A 22,994-nucleotide genomic window follows, 5' to 3' on the forward strand; every position below is an offset into this window, starting at 1 on the left:
TTTTTTTTTGCCGAAAAGTGAAAGTAGGGAAAATGGCTATTTATAGTTCAAGACTACTTTTCTGTCCGATCTTCGTGGACTCACCCTATTTTCTTTGCGGGAAATTATTTTTTCACATGTCCTTAGAAATGCTACATAAGTGAAAGTTTTATTGAATCAATTTACATATTTTTTTTAAATACTAAAAGTATGCACTTCACTATAGAAGTCTATGGGAAAATTAATACGATACTGAGACTTTGTGTACACCGTATAAATGAAACTTTCGGAATCACTCAGACTATCTCCTTTTGTATGCATTAAATGGTTTAGTAACATGTAGTGACGGGGAAATACCCGAGTATATCCGATGAAAATAGAAATTGACTTCCAAGAAATTGAATTTGGCCATTACTAAGGGAAATATGAGGCATGTTTACCTGATTAATTACCTGAGAAATAGAGGTTGTGACATAAGTTTATTGACAGCCGTTTGATTAAGGTATGTTACCTAGTTGAAGATCCAGTAGTCGACATTATTTCTAAAAAAAATCAAGAAATTCACTTGTTTGATATCCGTTTTATCCAATTTCCAAATGTAAATGATTTATGGACTTGTAACGATACATATACATGTATGTAAATATAATTTTCGGGATTCTAATTGAAATATTGTACTTGATAAGAACATGTTATGACATGGTTTAGATACAAGAAAATGAAAAGTGACAGAATAATCGCTTGATTTCTACTTTCACTTTACGTCTTTAGTCTTTGTGACTTACTCAACTGATTTACTGAAGACCCCCAGTTGTAAAGGTATGAGTAACACCTACATGTAATTGAAATTTTTAAATCAGATTCTATTCAGGATTTAATAAGACCCTAATAAATATACACTATGTTACTCACATTGTGTATATATATTTCATCCAATTTGAATATTGTGTTTTTATTGGTAGTGGCTCCTTGTCCACACATTTGTGGATGGGGAGCCTGTTTAGGCCAATCGTCCACACCTCTAGTGTCTGTCAATAACATACAGAACCATGACAAAAATGCCTGATTCATTATGGAAATATTGTCAAACTTAACTGCTAATGTATGACTATTGGTGGATTTGTGAACTGAGATTACATTGAATAAACTGGACAGATTTCTATTTGTGTTATATACATGTACAAATGTATTAGTCAGGTTGCATATTTGACAGTGGAAGCAAGCCCCCGTGCTTGAAAATGGACTGATTTTATGTTGGTCGGACACAGAACAAATCGCAGAAGTTATGATGTCTGGTGTCAAAGTTGATGCATCATATGCATCTTTACCAGACATTTAAAAAATCTGTAATAAAATCATGGACGAAAATGTAAATATCCCATGTGCTAAATAGTACTTCAGTTCTGGCGCATGAAATTCACATTAAATTTGTTTGAAATCATCTTTCAAGTTTGTTTAATGTGGGTTTTGTCTTAATTCTGAATGTTTTTTTGTTTAATCGATTATTACATCAGATACCATTTAATTACTTTTATTGTATTTGTATCATTTTGTATGTATTTTTTGTAAAATGAATTTCTCCCAATTTCCACATTACTAACGTAAGTGAAGTGTTTTCATCACGATTCCGTATGTGTTATTGACTCAAATCGGATGTGTGGATGATTAGCCTGAAGAAATGAACAGCCACTGCCTTATTGAAAATAGAAGTATATGAAATGTTTTTATTTTGAGGAATACATGTCAGAGATGAGGAGCATGTCCATAGATATATGAATCTAGGACATGATATTACTTTCATATCATAAAACTTTTACACCTTCTAAGGGAGCTTCCATACTTGTTTCAAGTACCAGTCCATATGAAATCCTATTCTAAGGAGAGTTCTTCCTGATGTCATCACTCACGATCCCTGAACTGATCCATGCAACTTTTTGACGGAGTCGTGTCTGATGATTGAATGATTGCATACAGATTGAAAACCAGTGACCAGAGAACGATCTGATCAGGGTTTTATTACATGAAATTATGGATGTCAGGTTTGCGTAAATTTCAGACATTTGATTGGAACAAATCAAATAATTTTTTTTAATTATATTTACTTTGAGCTTAAAGTAATAAGTCAACATTTCGTACAATGTATTTCACTATCAATAGTAAATTTGATAGGCAAGTAAATTAATTTATATCTGAATTTATATAATTAAGTAAAGTGTGTAAAAGTGGTAATTCTAAACAAACCATCTGAAAACTATATACATTGTATATTTAAGCTGATCATAGGTCGTGTGATGTAAAAAGGAAGCAATCACTGGTTTAACGGTTTAGGTTTGATGAATCAGTGGCAAATCAGAGACTTATTGGTGCTCAATGAATGATTGTAATAGTTGCACAGATTGGTTCAGGTACTGTACCTGTGATTTGGTCCAAGTTGGCAAAAAATCCTTAAAGTGGCATGGGGCATAAATTTTTAATCATTATAACGTTTCCATTTTTTTAAAATTATTTTTATATTTTTGAAAGTCCAACATAAATATATTACAATTACGTTTCCATTTTGAAAGTGAATTGAAAAATTCTTTTTGTTCCTTATGCTACAAATAAAGATATCTTTGTAAATGTGAGTGTAGTTGGATACTGTTTAACTATTGATTACAAGTCATACTTCAGAAATCAGCAATTAAGATTGACATTCAGTTTCTATTTTTTTTTTTGAGAAAAAAAAACAGTTCTAAATGATATGGAAAACACAAATGTATGATTACAGTTTTATTTTACATCATGTAATCATTGAAAGTTGTTCATGCTACAGTTTTCACCAGAATCAAAAACCTCCAGTGCTAACAGCACTTTGATTATGGTTTCTCCACAAAGAATACTACAGGGCATCCTGCACCAACTTGTGTTTGGATCCTTGGCAACCTAAAAGTTATTGGATCTGCTCAACTGCTTCATTATATGTAGGCAGTACACTCTCAAGTTATGTTTAATAAACTGTATTGACAATTGAATATGATACAGTACAGTTTGAGACATACATGCACAGTACAGATTGAGACATACATCTACCATGACTAATCACTGTAAAAGTGGTAACCACTAACAGAGTGAACATTGAATTACTTTTTTACTATTAGATATTTTTTTTTTCAGCATTCAGAAAGTGGTATGTTGTATTGATTTAAATACAAAAAAAATGTTTGAATGTATCTTTAGAAATATAAAAGTTATCCAAAATGTAAGCAACTACACGTACCACTACCACTGTGATTGGTCATGGTACGTTTCTTTCTGTACTGTAAAATGTACCAGAAAACACAATATGATCCCTATAATACTGTCATTTTGACACCTCAAGGTAAAAAACTGTAATTCAATCAATTATTACAATGACAATTTTTTTCTCTAACCTGCTTTTTAAACATTCATTTTAATGCTTTATAACATGTTGTAAGTGCCAATCATCAGTACATGTATTGTGTTCTGTATCTTATTCTGCATCCCCTACTGCTACACATTATTTTTTTATTTATGGTTTATCCAGATTTAGATTTCCCTATAATTGTAATATGACTGCTTCCTGTTCAGTACAGTGAAAGGAAATAAATACCTTTCCTTTCCACTGTCGGTTTCCCGTTGGTATTTGATCTTGGTTTTTTTTCTATTGAGTCACAAATACAGCTTATAGAGTTACATGTATGTGTATTTAATGTAGTTCATTGTTCATCTGCCAACTCTAATTTGGTTTTATGTTGAGGAAATAATCTAATTTTATTGAAACTTTTTCCATTATGCAAATTTGCGTGGTTGTAAATCTTTTTTTGATTTCTCTTTAAATCATAAAGGTAACTCATTACAAAATTTGATTTTTTGGAAATGGATATTTTCAGTGTTTATTTTTTTAACAAGGCCTTGTAAGATTTGAAATTATAACTCCTTTGGATTGTACTGGTCATGATCAAAAATACAAAATGAAGCTTTTTTTTCATCTAAGCACTTATAGAAGAACTTATATAAGTATATTTCAACTGACTTCAAGATAGGACATACATGTACCTGTTAACTTTTCCACATAAGGGGGATTCTTCCACAAAATCAATGAAAATTGCTAATCGTCAGATTTTTGGGAGGTTTAAAATCAAATTTTAATATTATCTGTGAAAAGTTCAGTACTAAATACCCAAATTTTTACATAAAAAAATATTTTATGTAAAAATCTCCCACATGAGACAGTGATAATGGGGAGAATCCCCCACATGAACTACCCCAAAGGATAGAACTTGGTGTAAGTTTGTCCTTCTTCTGTCTGTCCATCACATGATCTTACTTGATATACTAAATCAGCTGACTATTGGAAATGAAATTTGATTGGCTGGAATGCTCATTATACAATACATGTACATGTGTGTACTTTATTTCATCACCTACCATATGATTTAATAAGTTTTATGGTAGTGATGGAACTAAGATGTTTTTTGTGCTATAATTGTGTTGGTCTATGTGGTTTGTCTGACAAATTAAGGGTCATTAGTAGCTTTAAGCTGTTATTAGAATCAATTGTCATAGGTGGCAGAGCCCAGCCTTCACAAAACAGACAGAAACATAATGTATTGTACTTAGATGGATCAGTGCATTCTAACATCCACTTTGCCTCATAGTTAGTTTAGATTGATGCTATTAATGCACACCATTTAAACCTGTGTTTACATGTGAAGGTAAGAAATTTGAAATTGTTTATAATTGTTTAACACTGTTATTGTCCGTGTCGTCACCCATGTCATTGTACGTGTCGTCACACATGTCATTGTACGTGTCGTCACACATGTCATTGTCCGTGTTGTCACCCATGTCATTGTCCATGTCGTCACCCATGTTATTGTCCGTGTTGTCACCCATGTCATTGTACGTGTCGTCACCCATGTTATTGTCCGTGTCGTCACCCATGTTATTGTCCATGTTGTCACCCATGTTATTGTCCATGTTGTCACCCATGTTATTGTCCATGTCGTCACCCATGTTATTGTCCAGTATTGATTTTGAGAGTTACAACCTTATTCAGCCTTGTTTAGGAATTAGGGGTCAGAAAGAAGCATTTCCTGAAATTTTAAACATACTACTCAAGAATGAGCATTTGCATCTTTATGAAATTGTACCACAATGTGCAAAATCACAAAAAGAAAGCTTAGATTGATTTTGGGGTTTGTGATTTGTGAATTAGGGGACCAAAAACTGTTTGGACAGTTGCCTGTAAAAAAGTAATAAAGTTTCAAATGGGCCAGAAGCAAGCATTTTATAAAACTAATAGCTGTCTAACTCAGGTACATGTACATGTGTGTTGATCCCTATGAAAATGATCATAGCAAAGAATGCTAGAATTGATTTTGGGGTTGGTTACCTTATCCATGAAGGAATTAGGGGCTAAAAGGAACCAAAAGAAAACATTTTCTTTTTTAGGGCAGATACCTTGGGTAAAACTGTATTTATAGGTCTCTATGAAATTGTAATATAAGTTTCCACACCACAAAAAGAAATGTTTTTGTTGAAACAGGGTGATGACCATTACCTTGAAGGAATGAAGGACAAAAAGGGATTAGAAATAAATACGAATGTAAATATGAATTGTATTTTTTTGCCATGTCTAAATCAGAACATAAGACAAATTGGAAGAAGTCTAAAGTTCTTCAGCCAATTTTTTATGGTCAGAATCTTGTCAAATGTTGAATCTTAATCCAGATTTGGAGCTGTTTCAAGTTATTTCTCTGCTTATCTTTACTGTTCAGGGTTTGACCACTGTGGCTGTATCAAGCAGCACTCTACAAAACATTTTATTAGAAAATGTTTTGGTCAAAATGTTTAACATTAAAAAAACTTGCCCTATTTTCTGGTGGAAAATGTGTACTGGTCTGTAAGGCCTAAGGCCAAATTAGGGGGAAAAAATCACAGATATAGCACACAGATTTGTAAGGAATGCCATTTTTTCTTTGAAAAAAATAAACCCAACATTATATACTGGAAAGTATGGTTTATGTAGATTGCATATATTAGTTGACTATGATATTTTTATTTGTCTTTTCAGTTTTATACTATTAACAGATTGGAGTACATCATCAACATGTAGTGACGCAAACTAGTGGTATTGAGTTGATTTTAGTGAAAAACTGACAAAATATATTTGTGACAATATTTCATGAAAACAGCAGTGAAACATTTCGTGTTATACAATTATATACTTGACTGTAAACATATGTAATGACTTGAGGGGTTCAAAGCGATACAGTTGTGAATTTGAAATGAATCAAGTAAGAATGAATTTGGCGGCCAGTCATACATTTGTCATTAAATGCTATGGATTTCGAAAGCATCATGTCAACTCAGATCAAATGAAAATTCCAAGTCAATCCTTATGCGAGGAATTGCTGAAGATAAACCATACAGATGAAGTGATTGGGCCTGCAGTTCTTCAGCTGTTTGGTCTAGCGTATTTTGATGACCAGCAGAAGACATGTATATGGATAAATCCAAGGAAAAGCCTCTCAGATACCTCACCTGATTGGTCAGGAGAAAAAATTACTCTTCATTTACGAATGAGATTTGTGCCTTTAAAAGACAAAATAAGCAGCACCCTTCTTTTAAAACCAAATGACCAACGGCCTTGTAACAATACATTCACTAACTATCTTGTAAAATATCTTTACTATCAGGTAAAAGATGACTTCATTACAGGAAGACTGGAACAATATTTTGACAAGTCTGTGCTGTCCAGCAAAGCTAGGGGAATAGCTGTACTTGATTTATTGCTTTTAGCCCGGCTTAAGAACTTGCCATACCCAGAGAAAATTTTTGACCATCTTGATGAAGACAGTGACTGTGAACAATCTGGTGAATTATGTCCCAAATTAATGAAGTTGAGACTTCCGAGGCAAAATTTCAGCTTGAAAAAAATATTGCCTAAAAAAGAAAGGAAAAACTTTTGGAAAGATTATAAACTGAAAAACAACATGAAAACTAAGCTTACAGACTACAGTAGAGAGTATGAACAAGATAAAGTCTCATGTCAAGATCTTATGGCTCAGTATATTAAAGAAATTATGGCTGATGTGACAGAAAAGTATAATGCTAAGGATGAACAAGATACCATGTTGGAGATCACCATTAATATTCCTGATGGCTGCATTTTGTTCATTAGGGAGGTAGATACATTTTTTTGTATATAGGGTCAAAGGTTACTATTATGGAGTGGACTCCACTAAGCTGGGATACATTTGCATTCTCCTTTTTGTTCATATTTGATTAATAAAACATGAAATATGTTTAAACTAAGGTGAAAGTTACTATTGATTTTCAGAATACTGTAAACATATATTATTTTCCCTGGTGTACTAATTTTCTTTATGTTGGCTGTGTTCATATCACAACTCATGTTATGCCAGAGCTTTCCGAAGCTACACAGACTTTTTATATCACACTAGAACTCTAACAAATAGGCTTGTGGAACAAGGTTATGTTGCTACAAGATTGAAGTCATCACTACAGAAGTTTTTTGGTCGTCATCATGAACCCGTGGATCGTTATGGTGTATCCATCTGCACCATGAAAACTGATTTATTCGATGGGTCATAGTTTTCCTTTCCTCATTTGTCTACCCCAGACTTGACATTTTATGAGCTACTTGGTGGGTGTTTCCAGAAAAGCAGAGGATGCTCACCCTACCGCTGCACCTGGTCCATGCTCCCAGTTTTTAGTGGAGTCTGAGTTGCTCATTTGCTTTTGTTACTTTGTATATATGATTTTAGTTACTTTATGTTCTTTGTTGTGTATGTCAGTTTCCATGTCTGGTCTTTGTCCCTGGATTACATTCTTTTGATTACCGCTATAACCTTGGTTCCCTTGATTACTCCTTAATATGACCATATCAACTTGTTTTAAGCTAAAACTATATTCAATCATTTATTTATTTCAATTTTTTTTGTGTGTGTGGCTATAAAAACTGAGACCATTTTCCCTAGGCTTTAATTTGTTTAGAGCAGAGATATATTCAATTGCAAAGTTTCAAAACTGTAAATTCAGAATATAAATGGATTATTGATTCTGTTATTTTACCAGTTACAATGTATGTCATTTTAGAACTAAATTATATTAATGTTGATGTTTTTTGTTGAAATGAGAAAAGTATTATTTTTGTGTGCCTAAATTTCATCAGAGTTTAAATGATGTAAGAATAAGTTATCGTTGAATAATTGAATATTATCAAAAAAATTCTTTTTTACATTAATTGTTGTTAAAATTGATTAATTTCTTTGTATTGTAGAAATTTGTCAATAGAATACACTGTATTGTTTGTATGGTTCTATCAGTCTTTGTATCATAGTAATCTGAAACCATAGTGTACAACTCATAGTGATTGTACAATTGTAGAAATTTAAAATTATAGTGTACAACTCATAACGATTGTACCATTTTAGAAATCTGAAACCATAGTGCACCCATTAATATCTCAGTCTTTGTATTATAGAAATCTGACCGCAGTGTACAACGTAATGTTTGTACTATATCAGAATTACGATCGACCAACATACAGAAGTTATCTGCAGGACACAATAAGTTCGTTTGGGTAGTTCATGTTCACCGGACTAACGGCAAACCACTGGTGAGTTGGTATTATGCTGATGTATCACATAGAGAATATCAGAGGTGTTTACTTACACTTATTTCCCATATTTTCTAAGAATTTTGACCTCAAATTAAGCTCTATGGATTGTGAATATCTCCATAGTACCTTGGTTAAAATTTAAGAAAGTTCAGGATTTTATGGATCATTTCTATAGAATACTGTGAAAAATATGGATTGTCATCAATTAGTATTAACAGATCTGGAATATTAGCAGTTCTGAAGTTATAGTGAGGCAGATAGAGTATGAAATAATGTCTGTCAAATTCAAAACTGATGTTTTCTGGTTTTCAGTTGATTTGATGTGACATTGTCATTGGAAATTACCAATATACTGTAGTGTCAAGGCAGTAGCCTGAGATAGAAAATATCAGACTGTAAGAACAATAAAAAAAACAAGAAAATAGGTTAATTTAGGAAATTATTCTGCAAGTGTGATTGACTCTGTCTTCAAAACATTCAAAATTTGGAAAAAGAGTTTTACAAGAAACTAAAGAAATTGCCTTTGAAATTTTTGTTCAGTTGACCTGTCAAGTCACTGATAGACTAGATTCTGTGCTTGATAGCTAAGGTAAAGGTCATAAGCTCGACACAAACAAAGAGAAATGGAGAGGGTAGTACTATATGCAAAAGCTAATCAGAAAATTTTCACCCACCTTAATTGGAAAGGCTAATCATATATTTCGCAAATGAAGACAATTTCTTGAGCTTTGTACAGGATTTCAGCTAGCCTATTTTGATAATATATCAGTTATTTTGTGGTCTGGTGATTTTCACTTCCTTGAAATACTTTGATGTAGGCATTTCTATTGATACCATTTTACATATTATCATATATACCTGAAGAGGTAGTTGAGTTGAAATATTATTTATTTATTTTTCAGTATTTGAAATTTGAATCATCAGAGATAGCTGAGTCATTTGTGTCAGGATTGGATGGATATTATCGTCTTATACATCACTATTACTTCAGTCTGTGTGATAATGATCTTGTTGAACCCCCATCACTAAAGATGCTGAATCAGATAAGAAGCCATGGACCTATTGAGTAAGTCAATACAATAAACAGGAAAAAACTGTAACATATGTTTTATAACCTGGAAATGTGTTTTTCTTATGTTTTCCAATTGTGTTTAGGAGCAACAAAATAAAATATAATAAAGCATTGGATTTTGCTACTACTTCTTGTTTAAAATGGGTAATGATTATATTTTTATAATTTTCCCTCTAAAAGATGATGAGAATATATATTCTGTATGCACATCTATTCATGATTCTGTTTTTCAATTTTGAATGCAAGTTTAAGCAGTTTTTTCTTCTGAAGGTGTGGTCATTATCATTTCAAAACTTGGTACAAATGTTGTAACCACATGTTGTCTGGTTTCTTGACTCAGATTATGAATGTCACACTAGCTATGTTGTTACCTTGCTCCCTCTTTAGGGAACCACCTTCATAACGATGGTGTCAGGGTAGCATACTCACCACAAGTCTTGGAAGTCATGGGTTTGATAGACGGCCGAGTCACACCAAAGACTTAAAATTGGTAGTCACTGCTTCTCCATTGAGCATAGGGTATTTAAGGGAATAGTGACAACTTGCAGGCATGAAGTCATGATAATGAGTTGATGACACAACAACCTGCTGTTGCTTCTGTGAGCTGGCATGATAGAGATGTAGAGTCTGTTGGATTGGTCATGAGCTGGCATGATAGAGATGTAGGGTCTGTTTGATTGGTCAGTTGTTGTCGTCCTGAAATGTTTGAAATATATAACCTCAGAAGTTCACCCATGTCAATTTATCAATCCCTTTCAGGGACAGCTATGCAGCAAAGAAATTAAAAATGTACTCACATGAGTACTACCTGATTAAACAAGATATTTACACACCAGACAAGTTTTCAGTTGTGTATTCTGACCAGGGCCAAATACGTATCAGACAGATTGTGAAGAATGACAGTGGTTATTTTGTGGAAGGATTAGATGATTGCTGCTGCCAAGATATGAAGGGCCTTTTATGCAAGTTTATAAAGGATGGCAATATACCTCACCAGAACCCATTTAGAGTGAAACCTAAATTAGGTAATAAATTTTATTTAAACCTATGAAAGAGGCAATCACATACCTCAATATAATCTTTAAAGAGTGAAACCTAAATTAGGTATTCAATTTTATTTAAACCTGTAGAAGAGGACATACCTCACCATTACTCATTTACAGTGATATTGTGTAAATCTTAACATATATATGAGGAAAATACACCTAACCATAACTAATTTAGAGGGAAAATTACTTAAAAGATTCTTAAATTAATAAACAGGTATGATTTTTTTCCGCTTTTTAGCAGAATTTTCTTATTTCAAATTGGGATTTTACCGTTGCGATTCTTTTTTTACTGTATATTTTCTTCCGATTTTATAGATTTCACTTTTTTGTAGACCTCAGAATCATCCCTGAATAAAGGAGGGCACTTTACTTCACCAGAACCTATTTGAGTGAAATTGTGTCATTTTATTTTATTAACTGTGAAATGTATTTTATTATGGTATAATTTGAGAAATATAAATTATAAGTGGTTTCATTACTAACATTGAATGAATCACTGTTCTTGTAACTAATTATTGTTCCAAACCACATAAAAATAACTGTGTACATGTATATATGACCTTTTAACTAGGAAAATATACTGTATATGTTTAAAATTACAATATAGTGTGCCTTGTGCCAGTACAGGAGACCTCAACCCAATATGACTGCACTTGGACTTTATATAGGATTAATATGAAAGTACTCATTTTATATGACCCATTTATTTACTAACATGTTTAAATGTTGTTTAGAGAATCATCTTTCAACCGTCCGTTGTTTTTCTAAAAAAATACTGGTTTTTATACAGAATATTCTGGTCTTGATACAGATTTTAGTTGGTCTGCCGGAAAGTTGAAATTCTCTATAAAGACCAACTAAAATTCATATTATTACCAGTAAATTCTGTAAAAGAAACACTGAAATTCATGTTAAAACCAGTAAATTCAGTATAAAACCAGTATTTTTTTCTTGCTAAAACAACAGTTGAAAGATGATTCTTTGTAAACTGGTCAATTTTTATTGTATTTAAACACATCAGTTAATTATGCTGGTAATTATGTCATTTTTAACAAAAAGTTATGTGCAGGGGCTGATTCAGAGTATTGGGAAATGGAGTTCAAGAAGGAAGGAGGTGGGAATTGTAGACCAATATTTTGTATGAAATTAAGGTTTTCCCTCAGAATGGGAGAGGGGGTGGGGATAAGGTTATATTTTATCCCAAAGAACTCATCTCTGCATTCAAATCTGATTAATGAATATTTCTTTAGTATTGCCTTTTATTTCATTACAGAATGCTGTGATATACTTAAAAATCTGTTTGTATCAAAAGCTAGTGGATCAAACACAGATGATGATGATTCAGCTGTTACTAGGAAACGACAACCATTTGTGTACTTACCTTCTGATCTCATACCATTGAGAGAAATGGAGATAGAAAAACTAGGTGAGAGATAGGAACGGTACAGTCAATGGGGAGTAGGGCTTGCTTATTTTTTTATTCTATTTGCAATCAGGTTTTCTGTTTTATTTGTGTCAATAAGCTGAAAGTCATTAACATGCTACTGTTCATCTTGAGATTAGAAAATCAAAAATCTTGTATTGTTCTTTATGTATGTTTTGTACAAGTTGTAGAACATGGTATAATACATGTATGTATAAAAAAAATTGTTAGCAGTTCAATGTTTGCTATATTCTTGGTTTTAGAGAAAAAATTGAATTTATAATCATTTTCCAGATGATTATCTGCCAGTTAATATTATAAGCTCACCTGTGAGCTATTGCCATCAGTTGGCGTCCGTCGTCGTCATCGTTAACAATTTCTTCAAACATCTTCTCCTCCGAAACTATTGAATAGATTTGCATGAAAATTATAATGACTGTTCCTTAGAGTATCCTTCACAAAATGACTGTTTTGATTTTTGATTGGTTAAAAAACATGGCCACTGTTTCTAAAAATAGAACATAGGGGTCAGACAGTAGATATTTGCATATATCTCCAAAACTGTTAGGTTTAGCCAAATTCTGACTGGGGTAAAAGTATTCAGCATGATGAGATCTGTCTGTGGTCAAATTTTGGTGAAAATCTGTTGACTATGTTGGAGTTATTGCCCTTTTGGGACGTTTTTTGCCATTTTTGATGTTATTACTTTCAAAAATCTTCTCAAAAACTACTGTTCAGAATTCAATGAATGTTGTTTTTTTTGTTTTGTAGGGTATCCTTAACAAAATTACCTTTTGGATTTTTGATCGGTCAAAAACATGGCCACCATTTCTAAAATAGAACATAGGGGTCAGATAGCAGGTTTTTACATGTATCTCCACAACCTTTAGGTTTAGCCAAATTCTGACATCAGGTAATTATTCAGCATGATGAGATCTATCTGTGGTCAAATTTTTGTGAAAATCTGTTGATCCATGTTGGAGTTATTGCCCTTTTTGGATGTTTTTTGCTGTTTTTGTTGTTATTATTTTCAAAAATCTTCTTCTCAAAAACTACTGTACAGAATTCAATGAAAGTTGGTGAATTTTGTTTTTGAGGGTATCCTTAACAAAATGAATGCTTGGATTTTTGGTCGTTTAGAAAACATGGCTGCCTTTACTAAAAATAGAACATAGGGGTCGTACAGTAGTTTTTTGCATATATTTCCAAAACTGTTAGGTTTGGCCAATATCTTTCACTTGCTGAAATATCCATATATGAGGCCTACAAAAGTCTTCCAGGGATCAAAGTTGTCAGACGATTCCATGTAAGGGATATTGCCCTTGAGAGGCAGAAAATTACGTTTTCAGTCGATATCTTGAAAATTATAATAGATAAAATGAAACTTTTGATTGATGAAATGATCCTCATGATAAGTCCTACCAAAGTCTTCATGGAGTCAAAATTGTCGGACAATTTTTTGTTACAGTTATTGCCCTTGAAAAGCAAAACTTTAACCAGGTGAGCTATTCAGGCTTCTGGGAGCCACTTGTTAAAAGTATAATCATCCATTAATCTACTTCTGTAGGCAATGGTTACTTTACTGAAGTTTGTAAAAGGAGAGTTAAAGGTATGGACAGCATGGTGGCTGTAAAACAAGTACGAAAACATCACCCAGATCTCAGATACCAGGAAGATAGGTGTTACGAGGTAAGGGATGAATATAATGAGGCATTATGAGGTAAGGGATACATACAATGATGCTTTACAAGAGGCATTATGTGGTAAGGGATGTATACAATGAGATGTTATGAGGTAAGGGATGTATACGATGAGGCGTTATGAGGTAAGGGATATACATATGTACAATGAGGCGGAAAAAAATTATGTTTCCTATTACACCTTTGAAAGAAATAGGTTTTAAAGGTATGGATTTTTATGCTATTTTACTATTTTTATGAACAGTGAGTCTGGGTGAAACAGTGCTATAAATGGAAAAATGACCCAAAAATTTTCATGGTACACTTTATTTGGCTTACAATAATATGGTGGGTAGGGTACTAGCTAGGAACATTCATCTTTTTTTGTTTGCCTAATAGCACACTATCTTGACATAAATTTGATAGGCCTAGACCCTTTGAAAAAAGTAAGGTAGTGTCAAACAACAGGTTCAAATTTAAAAAAAAAGATTCCAATTAAGAAATAATTAAATTTGCTGTAAGGATAATGTTGTTGAGGACCAGCAGTTCACTTAAATATAATGTTGATGAAAGAGATGTCTTTTTTTTAAACATAGTTAAATTTTTTTTCAGTCCCTTCAGGATGGAGTATGCCAACAGCTAGGAATTGACGATGTACGGTTCTTTGTCAATGTCTATGGCATTTGTTTGACCTCCCCACCAAAGGTCATAGAAGAATATGCACAGTTTGGTTCCTTGTCTAAATTTTTTACAAGCGGGAAACCAGTCACCCTCCAGCACTTACAATTTATTGCGTTACAGCTTGCTGAAGCTCTATTATATATGGTAAGCTTATACTGGAAAATGGATATAGGGTATGGAAGTCTCGTTCTAGTTTCATTTTTCCGAAAATTCAGAATTTTCCATGTAAAAAGTATTGAAATAGGAACACCAATCTGGATTTTATTGTTTACTTCCAGTATCCCTAAACGCTGCATTACAAATCACTTTTACCATGTAGAAAGATATGTCATTTTCTATTGATAACTTTACACAAAAAGATGTTTTAGTTTTAATTCGGAACTCTATGTTCAGTAAAAGATGAAGTTTCCATGTATTCTAATGGTAGATTAAGATCCAATCTCTGGAAACCACAGAGTCATGTGATGACACTTACATACCATACTGCTTTTGATACAGCCAAGTAAAAAATCTAAATTTAGAAGAGATGGTATATACGTTTGTAGGAATTACCATGTACCCTGTAAGAACAACTCTTTTTAGACTGTGAAATGGATTTTGATGAAACCTTACAAAAAAAAAGTTGGATGCCAGAGAAGCAAGATATTTTTTGCTGAATATTTGCAAAGGGAGATCATTAAGGTTTACAGTCTCGGTGGAGCTGGGTGTTCAAGCTGCTGACATTATTACTAGTTTTGCAAAAAGATAGGCAGTTCAATCTGTGTTGTATTGTTTATTCAGGATTCACTGGCTTGCGAAATGTATTGACAAGATGTAGAATTTTTGTTTCCTTTTAAAGTGCAAATCCATGTACAATTTGGACACTACAATTGGTAGTGACTAAAGGTGCAAAAACAACCAAACAAACAGTTTATTTTTGATTTATACACACCATATGGAGTATATTGAATACAACTATAGTCCTTTCTGCATACAGTTCTGTATTTTGGAAAAGACTATCATACGTCCCCCATTTAAATCCATCATATCAAGAACAATAACTCTTGCACTTATTTATGAAGACCAATACTAATCTTGTCTGAACTGATCAGTTATTATTCTGTCAAGCCAATCCATGCAATTTGGATTGTGATTGATTATTAATTACCAATCAGTTTCTGATCAGTCATCAATCAGTCAAACCAATCCATGCAACTGTAATTGTGATCAATTATTAATTACCGATCAGTTTGTAATCAGCCATCAATCTGTCGAACCGATCAGTTGAACTGGTGATCGCAACACTTGATCACTGAGAGGTAAATATATTTGCAGATTCCCTTATTTTGCTTGTCAATCTTTTCACATTTAAACAATTGTTTACTTTTACTTTGCATTTGTTTTGTTTCTAGCAAAAAATAAGTTGTGGATTTTTGAATTATCTTAAATTTAAGATAGATTTAATATTGTATTATATTTGATTTGTTTTAAGGGAAATTTTCAAATTTACATGAACCAGTCATCTGTCATGTTACAAAATAAACTGTGATCACATCGGTCACTGGCCATTGGTTATCCATCCATCAGCGATCATCACTTGTTCATCGATTGTTCAAATAGTTGCATGGATCTGTTCAGGGACTGTATAATGACGATCTGTTCAGGGACTGTATAATGACGATCTGTTCAGGGACTGTATAATGACAATCTGTTCAGGGACTGTATAATGATGATCTGTTCAGGGACTGTATAATGACTGATTTTTCTTGGTTGATTATATGTATACTTAGTGATTCATAAAATTGTCAAACAATAAATATTTACTGTACCAAGATCCATATCAGAAAATATCATCCAGAGATCAGTAAAATAGATCAAGGCCTTTTCATTTTTTAACCCTGCCACACAAAAAGGTTAGGTATTAGACCTTCCGACAAGTTGTGTGTCTGTCTATCCATCCATTTGTCTACCCCACCCCCCCAATCCTGATAGTTCTAAAAGATAACTTTAGAGGATATTGAAGCATCTGTTTCAAACTTATGGATATTGGGTATCATAAAATACAGGTCAAGTAAAAATTTAATTTGATTGGATTATGTACACAAAAGTTAAGGCCATTTTGATTTTTTTACCCCAAAAAATGTTTTGCATTGTGACAGTATATTAATGCACCATTAGATGCTTTTTTTTTTAACATTAACAAATTTCCTTGTACCATATATTACAGATCCTGTTCAGTTGTCTGTTTGTCATACTTTTAGTGTTCAGAAGTTATGGCCCTTTTTAATTATAAAACAGGAGATAGGACCGTGTTAGTAATTAGGAATTGTACTTTTATAGACTTTCTGTGGTAAAGTCAAAATAATAACTTTACTTTTTTGCCTATTCAAGGATGAGAAGAGTGTACATCATGGGAATATCTGTTGTGGTAACATCATGGTGTTTCAGTATGATTCCGGTAACATTGGCATCAAACTTGCCGATCGTGGGATGCTTCAGATATACAACAAGCTACCACTCACACATATACTCAATACACAAAGGTAATATTTTTTGTCTTTAAGGTAGAACTAGTATCTCATACTGGTGGAAAGACAAGATAATAAGATTCTTTTACAAGTATCTAATGATGATTATTGAGTTCTGCCTTATATGTGAAAAGGCTGCTTGGCTGTTTCTCCATTTTGTCCATATATTGAACAATTACTCATCAAAGTTTTGTGGTATTTTTAATTATAGTCTATATATAATTTTATGCTCAAATGATTGTTTTAATGGAAATAAAAATCTTTTTTTTACTCTTGTCATATTTTACAAGTACATGTTGGTAACATTACATTCTTTATGGTGACTGTTTATTTTATTGTTTTGAGTTTCTATCAACCAGAAAAAAGGAATGATAACAAATGTATGCATGTATTTATTATTTTCTTCAGGATACCCTGGCTTGCTCCTGAGCTTTTCTCAGATCTGACAAAAACAACTATCTCATCAGATATTTATGCCTTCAGTACCACATTATGGGAATGTGCAACACTGGGTAGCAGTCCACTGTGGAATCCATCTCTCAGAGATTTCCAAAATGACAGTAACAAGGTTTTTATCTTCTGTATCTGATGAGAAAAACTGCCTTGTTTATCTCATGATAGCATTCTGGCCTCTAGGAGGGAGGGTCATGGGTGTGAATCATGGGTGTATCCAACCAAAGACTTAGAATTAATTTGAAAGTGTTTGCTTTTCCATCAGAAAATGGCATACACAGGAAAAATTACAACATATGTTTTTATGTTTTAAAATATATGTTTAGGACCATTATAGTAAAAACATGTTTTTGTGCTTTTAAAAGTGCCTGAAATCTTATGAAAACATTACTCTTTTCATTCATGAAAACCCTCAGAAAACATATTAATACCAAATGATTTTTCTTTAATTGTTTTTTTTTTAAATAAATTCTTTAGTCAGGAACATATATTATTCATGGTGGTCCTAAACAAATGAAAAACATAAAGTCAGGAACATATATTATTCATGGTGGTCCTGAACAAATGAAAAAGATATGATTAAGTGTTTTCAAACGTATGAAAAACATATTTTGCAATTTTTTCTGTGTATAGGAAATAAAATAACGGCTGGTTGGCTGTAAGTGAGAATGGTGTGTCTAAATGAGATGATATGTGTATGGCTATTTACAGGTTGCTGCTTTTATGAGCTAGCATATTAAGTAGCAGTCTTTCTAAAAATCAGACAGAAGGTGATTCATGCATGTCAAAAACTCACTGAATTCAGTTTTACTTCCTGTTCAGAAACAGTTCCTGATCACATGACCAGTCTTAATTTATCATTCGGTTGTTGAGATAAAAATTTTATAGATTGTACATAATATTTGCATTTTGTAGGAGTTATTGTTCTGGATTTGACTTCATTTGGTTGATTTTAGTGGGAGATGAATGTATGATTTTCTATAAAGTGCAGACCTAGTGCAAAAAAGATTGTTGTTATGTGAAAATACATTTGCGTAGCATATTTAGACTGAAAAAGCATCGTTTGTTTGGTGGGTTTTTCTTGACCATGAATCACTTTACCATCGGTAGTGTCTGAATTTTATGTGGACTGGTACTTAATAAGAACTGTTCAGTGTTTCAGTCTAGTTCAAAACAGGGTCTGTTTTATTGGTAAAAACTCTCTCATTCTGAAATACATGAAATATCTGCCATAGGATGTCAAACCACACTCAATGAACCAGTCGTATGAGAAAAACTTGTTATCAATGAGTTGGTGTATAATGTTATAGTTTGTCTATTTTTTATTTTTAAAATATTGTAAAACTTGATCTTCTTAATTGCTCTTGATTTTTATTTTATCAAAATTATATTATTTTTTATAGTTGAAAGAATTTTTTGAAAAAGATAACAGGATTGAGTTTCCACCAGAGTTAGAAGTGAAAGATTTGGAAAATATAAGGCGAGATGGCTACAATGAATTAGATATAGAAACTGTAGAGAGAACAAATACTATGAAAAAAACTATAAAAAGAGTAATGACAGAATGCTGGTATCCTGTTGATAAAAGAATGGAAACCAGTACAATTTTAAGAGAACTAAGAGCAGACTTGACTGGTTATACATGTAAGTTGATGCTTGATTACAATATGCATGTACAGTAAAACCTGTCTACACCAAACCCTGAATAAACCCAAAACCTGTCTAAACCAAACCCTGAATAAACCCAAAACCTGTCTACACCAAATCCTGAATACACCCAAAACCTCTCTACGCCAAACCCTGAATAAACCCAAAATCTGTCTACACTGAACCCTGAATAAACCCAAAACCTGTCTGAACCAAACCCTGAATAAACTCAAAACTTGTCAACCAAACCCTGAATAAACCCAAAACTTGTCAACCAAACCCTGAATAAACCCAAAACCTGTCTGAACCAAACCCTGAAGAAACCCCAAAACCTGTCTGAACAAAACCCTGAATACACCAAAACCTGTCTAAACCAAAAACCTGTCAACCAAACCCTGAATAAACCCAAAACCTGTCTAAACCAAACCCTGAATAAACCCAAAACCTGTCTACACCAAATCCTGAATACACCCAAAACCTCTCTACGCCAAACCCTGAATAAACCCAAAATCTGTCTATACTGAACCCTGAATAAACCCAAAACCTGTCTGAACCAAACCCTGAATAAACTCAAAACTTGTCAACCAAACCCTGAATAAACCCAAAACTTGTCAACCAAACCCTGAATAAACCCAAAACCTGTCTGAACCAAACCCTGAAGAAACCCCAAAACCTGTCTGAACAAAACCCTGAATACACCAAAACCTGTCTAAACCAAAAACCTGTCAACCAAACCCTGAATAAACCCAAAACCTGTCTGAACCAAACCCTGAATAAACCCAAAACCTGTCTGAACCAAACCCTGAATAAACCCAAAACCTGTCAACCAAACCCTGAATAAACCCAAAACCTGTCTGAACCAAACCCTGAATAAACCCAAAAACTGTTTGAACCAAACACTGAATAAACCAAAAATCTGTCTGCACCAAACCCTGAAGAAACCCAAAACCTGTCTGAACCAAACCCTGAAGAAACCCCAAAACCTGTCTGAACAAAACCCTAAATACACCAAAACCTGTCTAAACCAAACCCTGAATAAACCCAAAAACCTGTCTGAACCAAACCCTGAATAAATCCAAAACCTGTTTGAACCAAACCATGAATAACTCAAAAACCTGTCTAAACCAGACACTTATTACAGTCCCATTATATGGGTATAAATATATTTTGAACCTTTGTAAACCAAATACCTGTCAAATACTGAAGAAATCATACAGTCCAAAAGAGATTCAGTTTAGACAGGTTTCACTGTACAAAAGAGATTGTTCCTTGATTTTATCCACCTGTCTGTTGTGTCTCTCACTCATATTTTTATTAATTTTTGGTTTCAGTTTTTTGTGTTTAGCTCACCTGGCCAAAAGCCATGTGAGCTATTGCCATCATTTGGTGTCAGTCGTCATCGTCCATCGTCGTCGTTAACAATTATACAAAACTCTTCTCCTCTGAAACTACTTGACAGATTAGAATTAAACTTGGTGTAAATGTGTCTTGGGGTATTCTGCATAGAACTGATGTAGGGATTTTTGATTTGACAAAAAACATGATTGCCATTACTAAAAATAGAACATAGGGGTCAGACAGTACTTTTTTCACATGTATCTCCTTAACTGTTAGGTTTAGCTAAATTCTGACATTGGTAAAAGTGTTAAGCTAAATTTTGACATTGGTAAAAGTGTTTAGCATGATGAGATCTATCTCTGATCAAAATTTGGTTTTAATCCGTTAAGCCATGTTGGAGTTACTGCCCTTTTTCAACGATTTTTGCCATTTTTAATGTTATTTCTTTCAAAAATCTTTTCGTCTGATACTACTTGACCCATTGAAACCCAAATTGGTATGAATGTTCCATGGGGTATTCTGCATAGAACTGAAGTGGGGATTATTGATCCATCAAAAAACATGGCTGCTGTTCTAAAAATAGAACATACAGGTCCGAAAGTAGTTTTTGGCATATTTTATCTCCAAAACTTTTAGGTTTAGCCAAATTCTTTCAATTGCTGAAATGATCCTTATTGTAAGGCCTTTAAAAGTTTTTAGGGATGAAAGATGTCAGACGACTTCTTGTAAGAGTTATTGCCCTTGAATGGTGAAAAATTACCAGGTGAGCGATTCAGGCTCCTGGGAGTCTCTTGTTTGTCTTACTTTTGATAAAAGTCTTTGTAAATGAGACTGAGGTGTTGTTATTATAGTGTCAGAGTCAACATGTCAAGTTTTTACGTGAAATTTTCTAATTATGTGAGTTTAATTAGTAACCACTTGTGCTATGTCAATCACATTTTGTATGCATTTGTATAAGCATCCCTACACATGGGTTTGTCCTGGCAGTCACAGCCTATTGACCTTATTTAAAAAAAATACATTAGGTCAGTTGAACATGAACAGATCCCATTCCTTTGTGTTTGCCTTACTTTTATAGTAAATTCTAAATCGGATACTTTAATTGTTTCAAAAAGGTGTATTTCAGTGGGTTGTTTATCTGCCTTAAATTGGTACTGAGTTATGAATGGCATAAGGCTAATAGAAAAAAACTTTGTTTGCTCTTAGGCCTGTCTTTTTAAGAATACCTTACCTTTGTTTTATTTCCCCTTTATAATTTTATGTTTAGGAGGGGCGGTGTAACCTGCGAACAATGTGATAGCACCCTCATTACCATTTAGCTCCAGTTACAATAGAAATAAAATTCTCAAACCAAACATTGGTTTTCATAGTTAAATGACTTTCACTTTCAATAGCCTTTATCCATAATGCCATGTATTCATAATATTGTTCCAGCGAGTTCAGACACCCCTTACTGGTACACACAGATCCAATACTTAGATCAAACTTCACTCAGTGGGGCTGAACATGGGCAGACAAGTCATAATACAACCTCAGAAATTCCTAACGTTATGGAACATATAGGTGGTGGAGCCTCACTTGGTGGTCATATACCAGCTGAAAGTAAGAACACAATGTTTTAATGTTTGAAAAAAGATTGTCATTCTTTATATAGTCATAGGCTTAAATAAAAAGATTTTGTTGCTTTTTCATGGTGGCTAAACAAAAAAATATTTATTCAACTGTTGCTTTATTCAAAACATTTGTAACCTTTTTAACTCAGTTGTCAATGGTTGCTTCCATTTTGTAATTAAATTTTAATTCATTGTTTGAGAACTGATGAGACAGGATTTTTGTCAAAACTTAAAAAAAAATAAGTGTCAGGATTTCCCGCTACCTGAAACACACAATTTTTTGGTGTTAAATAAATGACAGATTTTATTCAGGATTCTTAAACAAATACTATATGTATACATGTTTGAAAATCTTTGTATTTAAACAAGTTTTATGCATGTTTATGCCATAATATTCAAGCCCAAAGTTGTGGTTGATTAGAAATGTATAAATAAAATACATGTATGATTGAAATTAAGAATAGTATGTCAGTTAGTGTTTTTATACCAGACAGAGACAGGGGCTGTATAGTAATCCTTATGTATATTTGCCCATGCATTTGTCTGTCAGGTTGATATTAAAAAAACGAGTTAAATCAATCTCAGTCTTTGACACAGTGCTTTATTCCATAAAATGTATTTCTCGGTACTATACAAGAGTTATGGCACATTTTGTCATATATAAAATGTTGACACAATTCTATACAATAGTTATGGCCCTTTTTGTCTTATAGCAAATGCTTACTGCACGTATCTGTGACTTATTGTAGATTTTAATTTTTTTTTTTTTTTGGTTTTTGATCCTTTAGGATCAAAATACCTGATGTCACCGGTATATCACTGGAACTTCCCTACTATTTCTAAACTTACAACAAAAATATATTCCAAATGTAATTCCTTTTATATCATTCAATACCTGTTTTA

The 22,994-nt window shown here is 33.0% G+C and overlaps 1 protein-coding gene across 2 annotated transcripts in view; it reads left to right on the forward strand.

Annotated features, from left to right (window-relative positions):
• Positions 1-308: 308 nt before the first annotated feature.
• Positions 309-22,994, forward strand: part of LOC148598739 (tyrosine-protein kinase JAK2-like) — a 44,305-nt gene continuing 21,619 nt past the window's right edge. The window contains exons 1-13 of one of the 2 annotated variants that reach the window (XM_088560055.1): positions 309-481; positions 4,546-4,694; positions 6,056-7,169; positions 8,492-8,626; positions 9,532-9,695; positions 10,461-10,726; positions 12,024-12,176; positions 13,741-13,862; positions 14,465-14,677; positions 16,904-17,055; positions 17,449-17,608; positions 18,897-19,137; positions 21,913-22,080. In XM_088560055.1, the coding sequence (XP_088416181.1) occupies positions 6,270-7,169; positions 8,492-8,626; positions 9,532-9,695; positions 10,461-10,726; positions 12,024-12,176; positions 13,741-13,862; positions 14,465-14,677; positions 16,904-17,055; positions 17,449-17,608; positions 18,897-19,137; positions 21,913-22,080 (2,674 nt within the window). In that variant the 5' untranslated portion in view covers positions 309-481; positions 4,546-4,694; positions 6,056-6,269. The remainder of the gene's footprint in view (positions 482-4,545; positions 4,695-6,055; positions 7,170-8,491; positions 8,627-9,531; positions 9,696-10,460; positions 10,727-12,023; positions 12,177-13,740; positions 13,863-14,464; positions 14,678-16,903; positions 17,056-17,448; positions 17,609-18,896; positions 19,138-21,912; positions 22,081-22,994) is intronic. The other variant, XM_088560054.1, reaches the window with a different exon arrangement.

Source organism: Perna viridis, chromosome 14 (genome assembly GCF_037379345.1).
Source record: "Perna viridis isolate PV_CMFRI_1.1 ecotype Kerala chromosome 14, ASM3737934v1, whole genome shotgun sequence".
Classification (NCBI taxonomy): domain Eukaryota; kingdom Metazoa; phylum Mollusca; class Bivalvia; order Mytilida; family Mytilidae; genus Perna; species Perna viridis.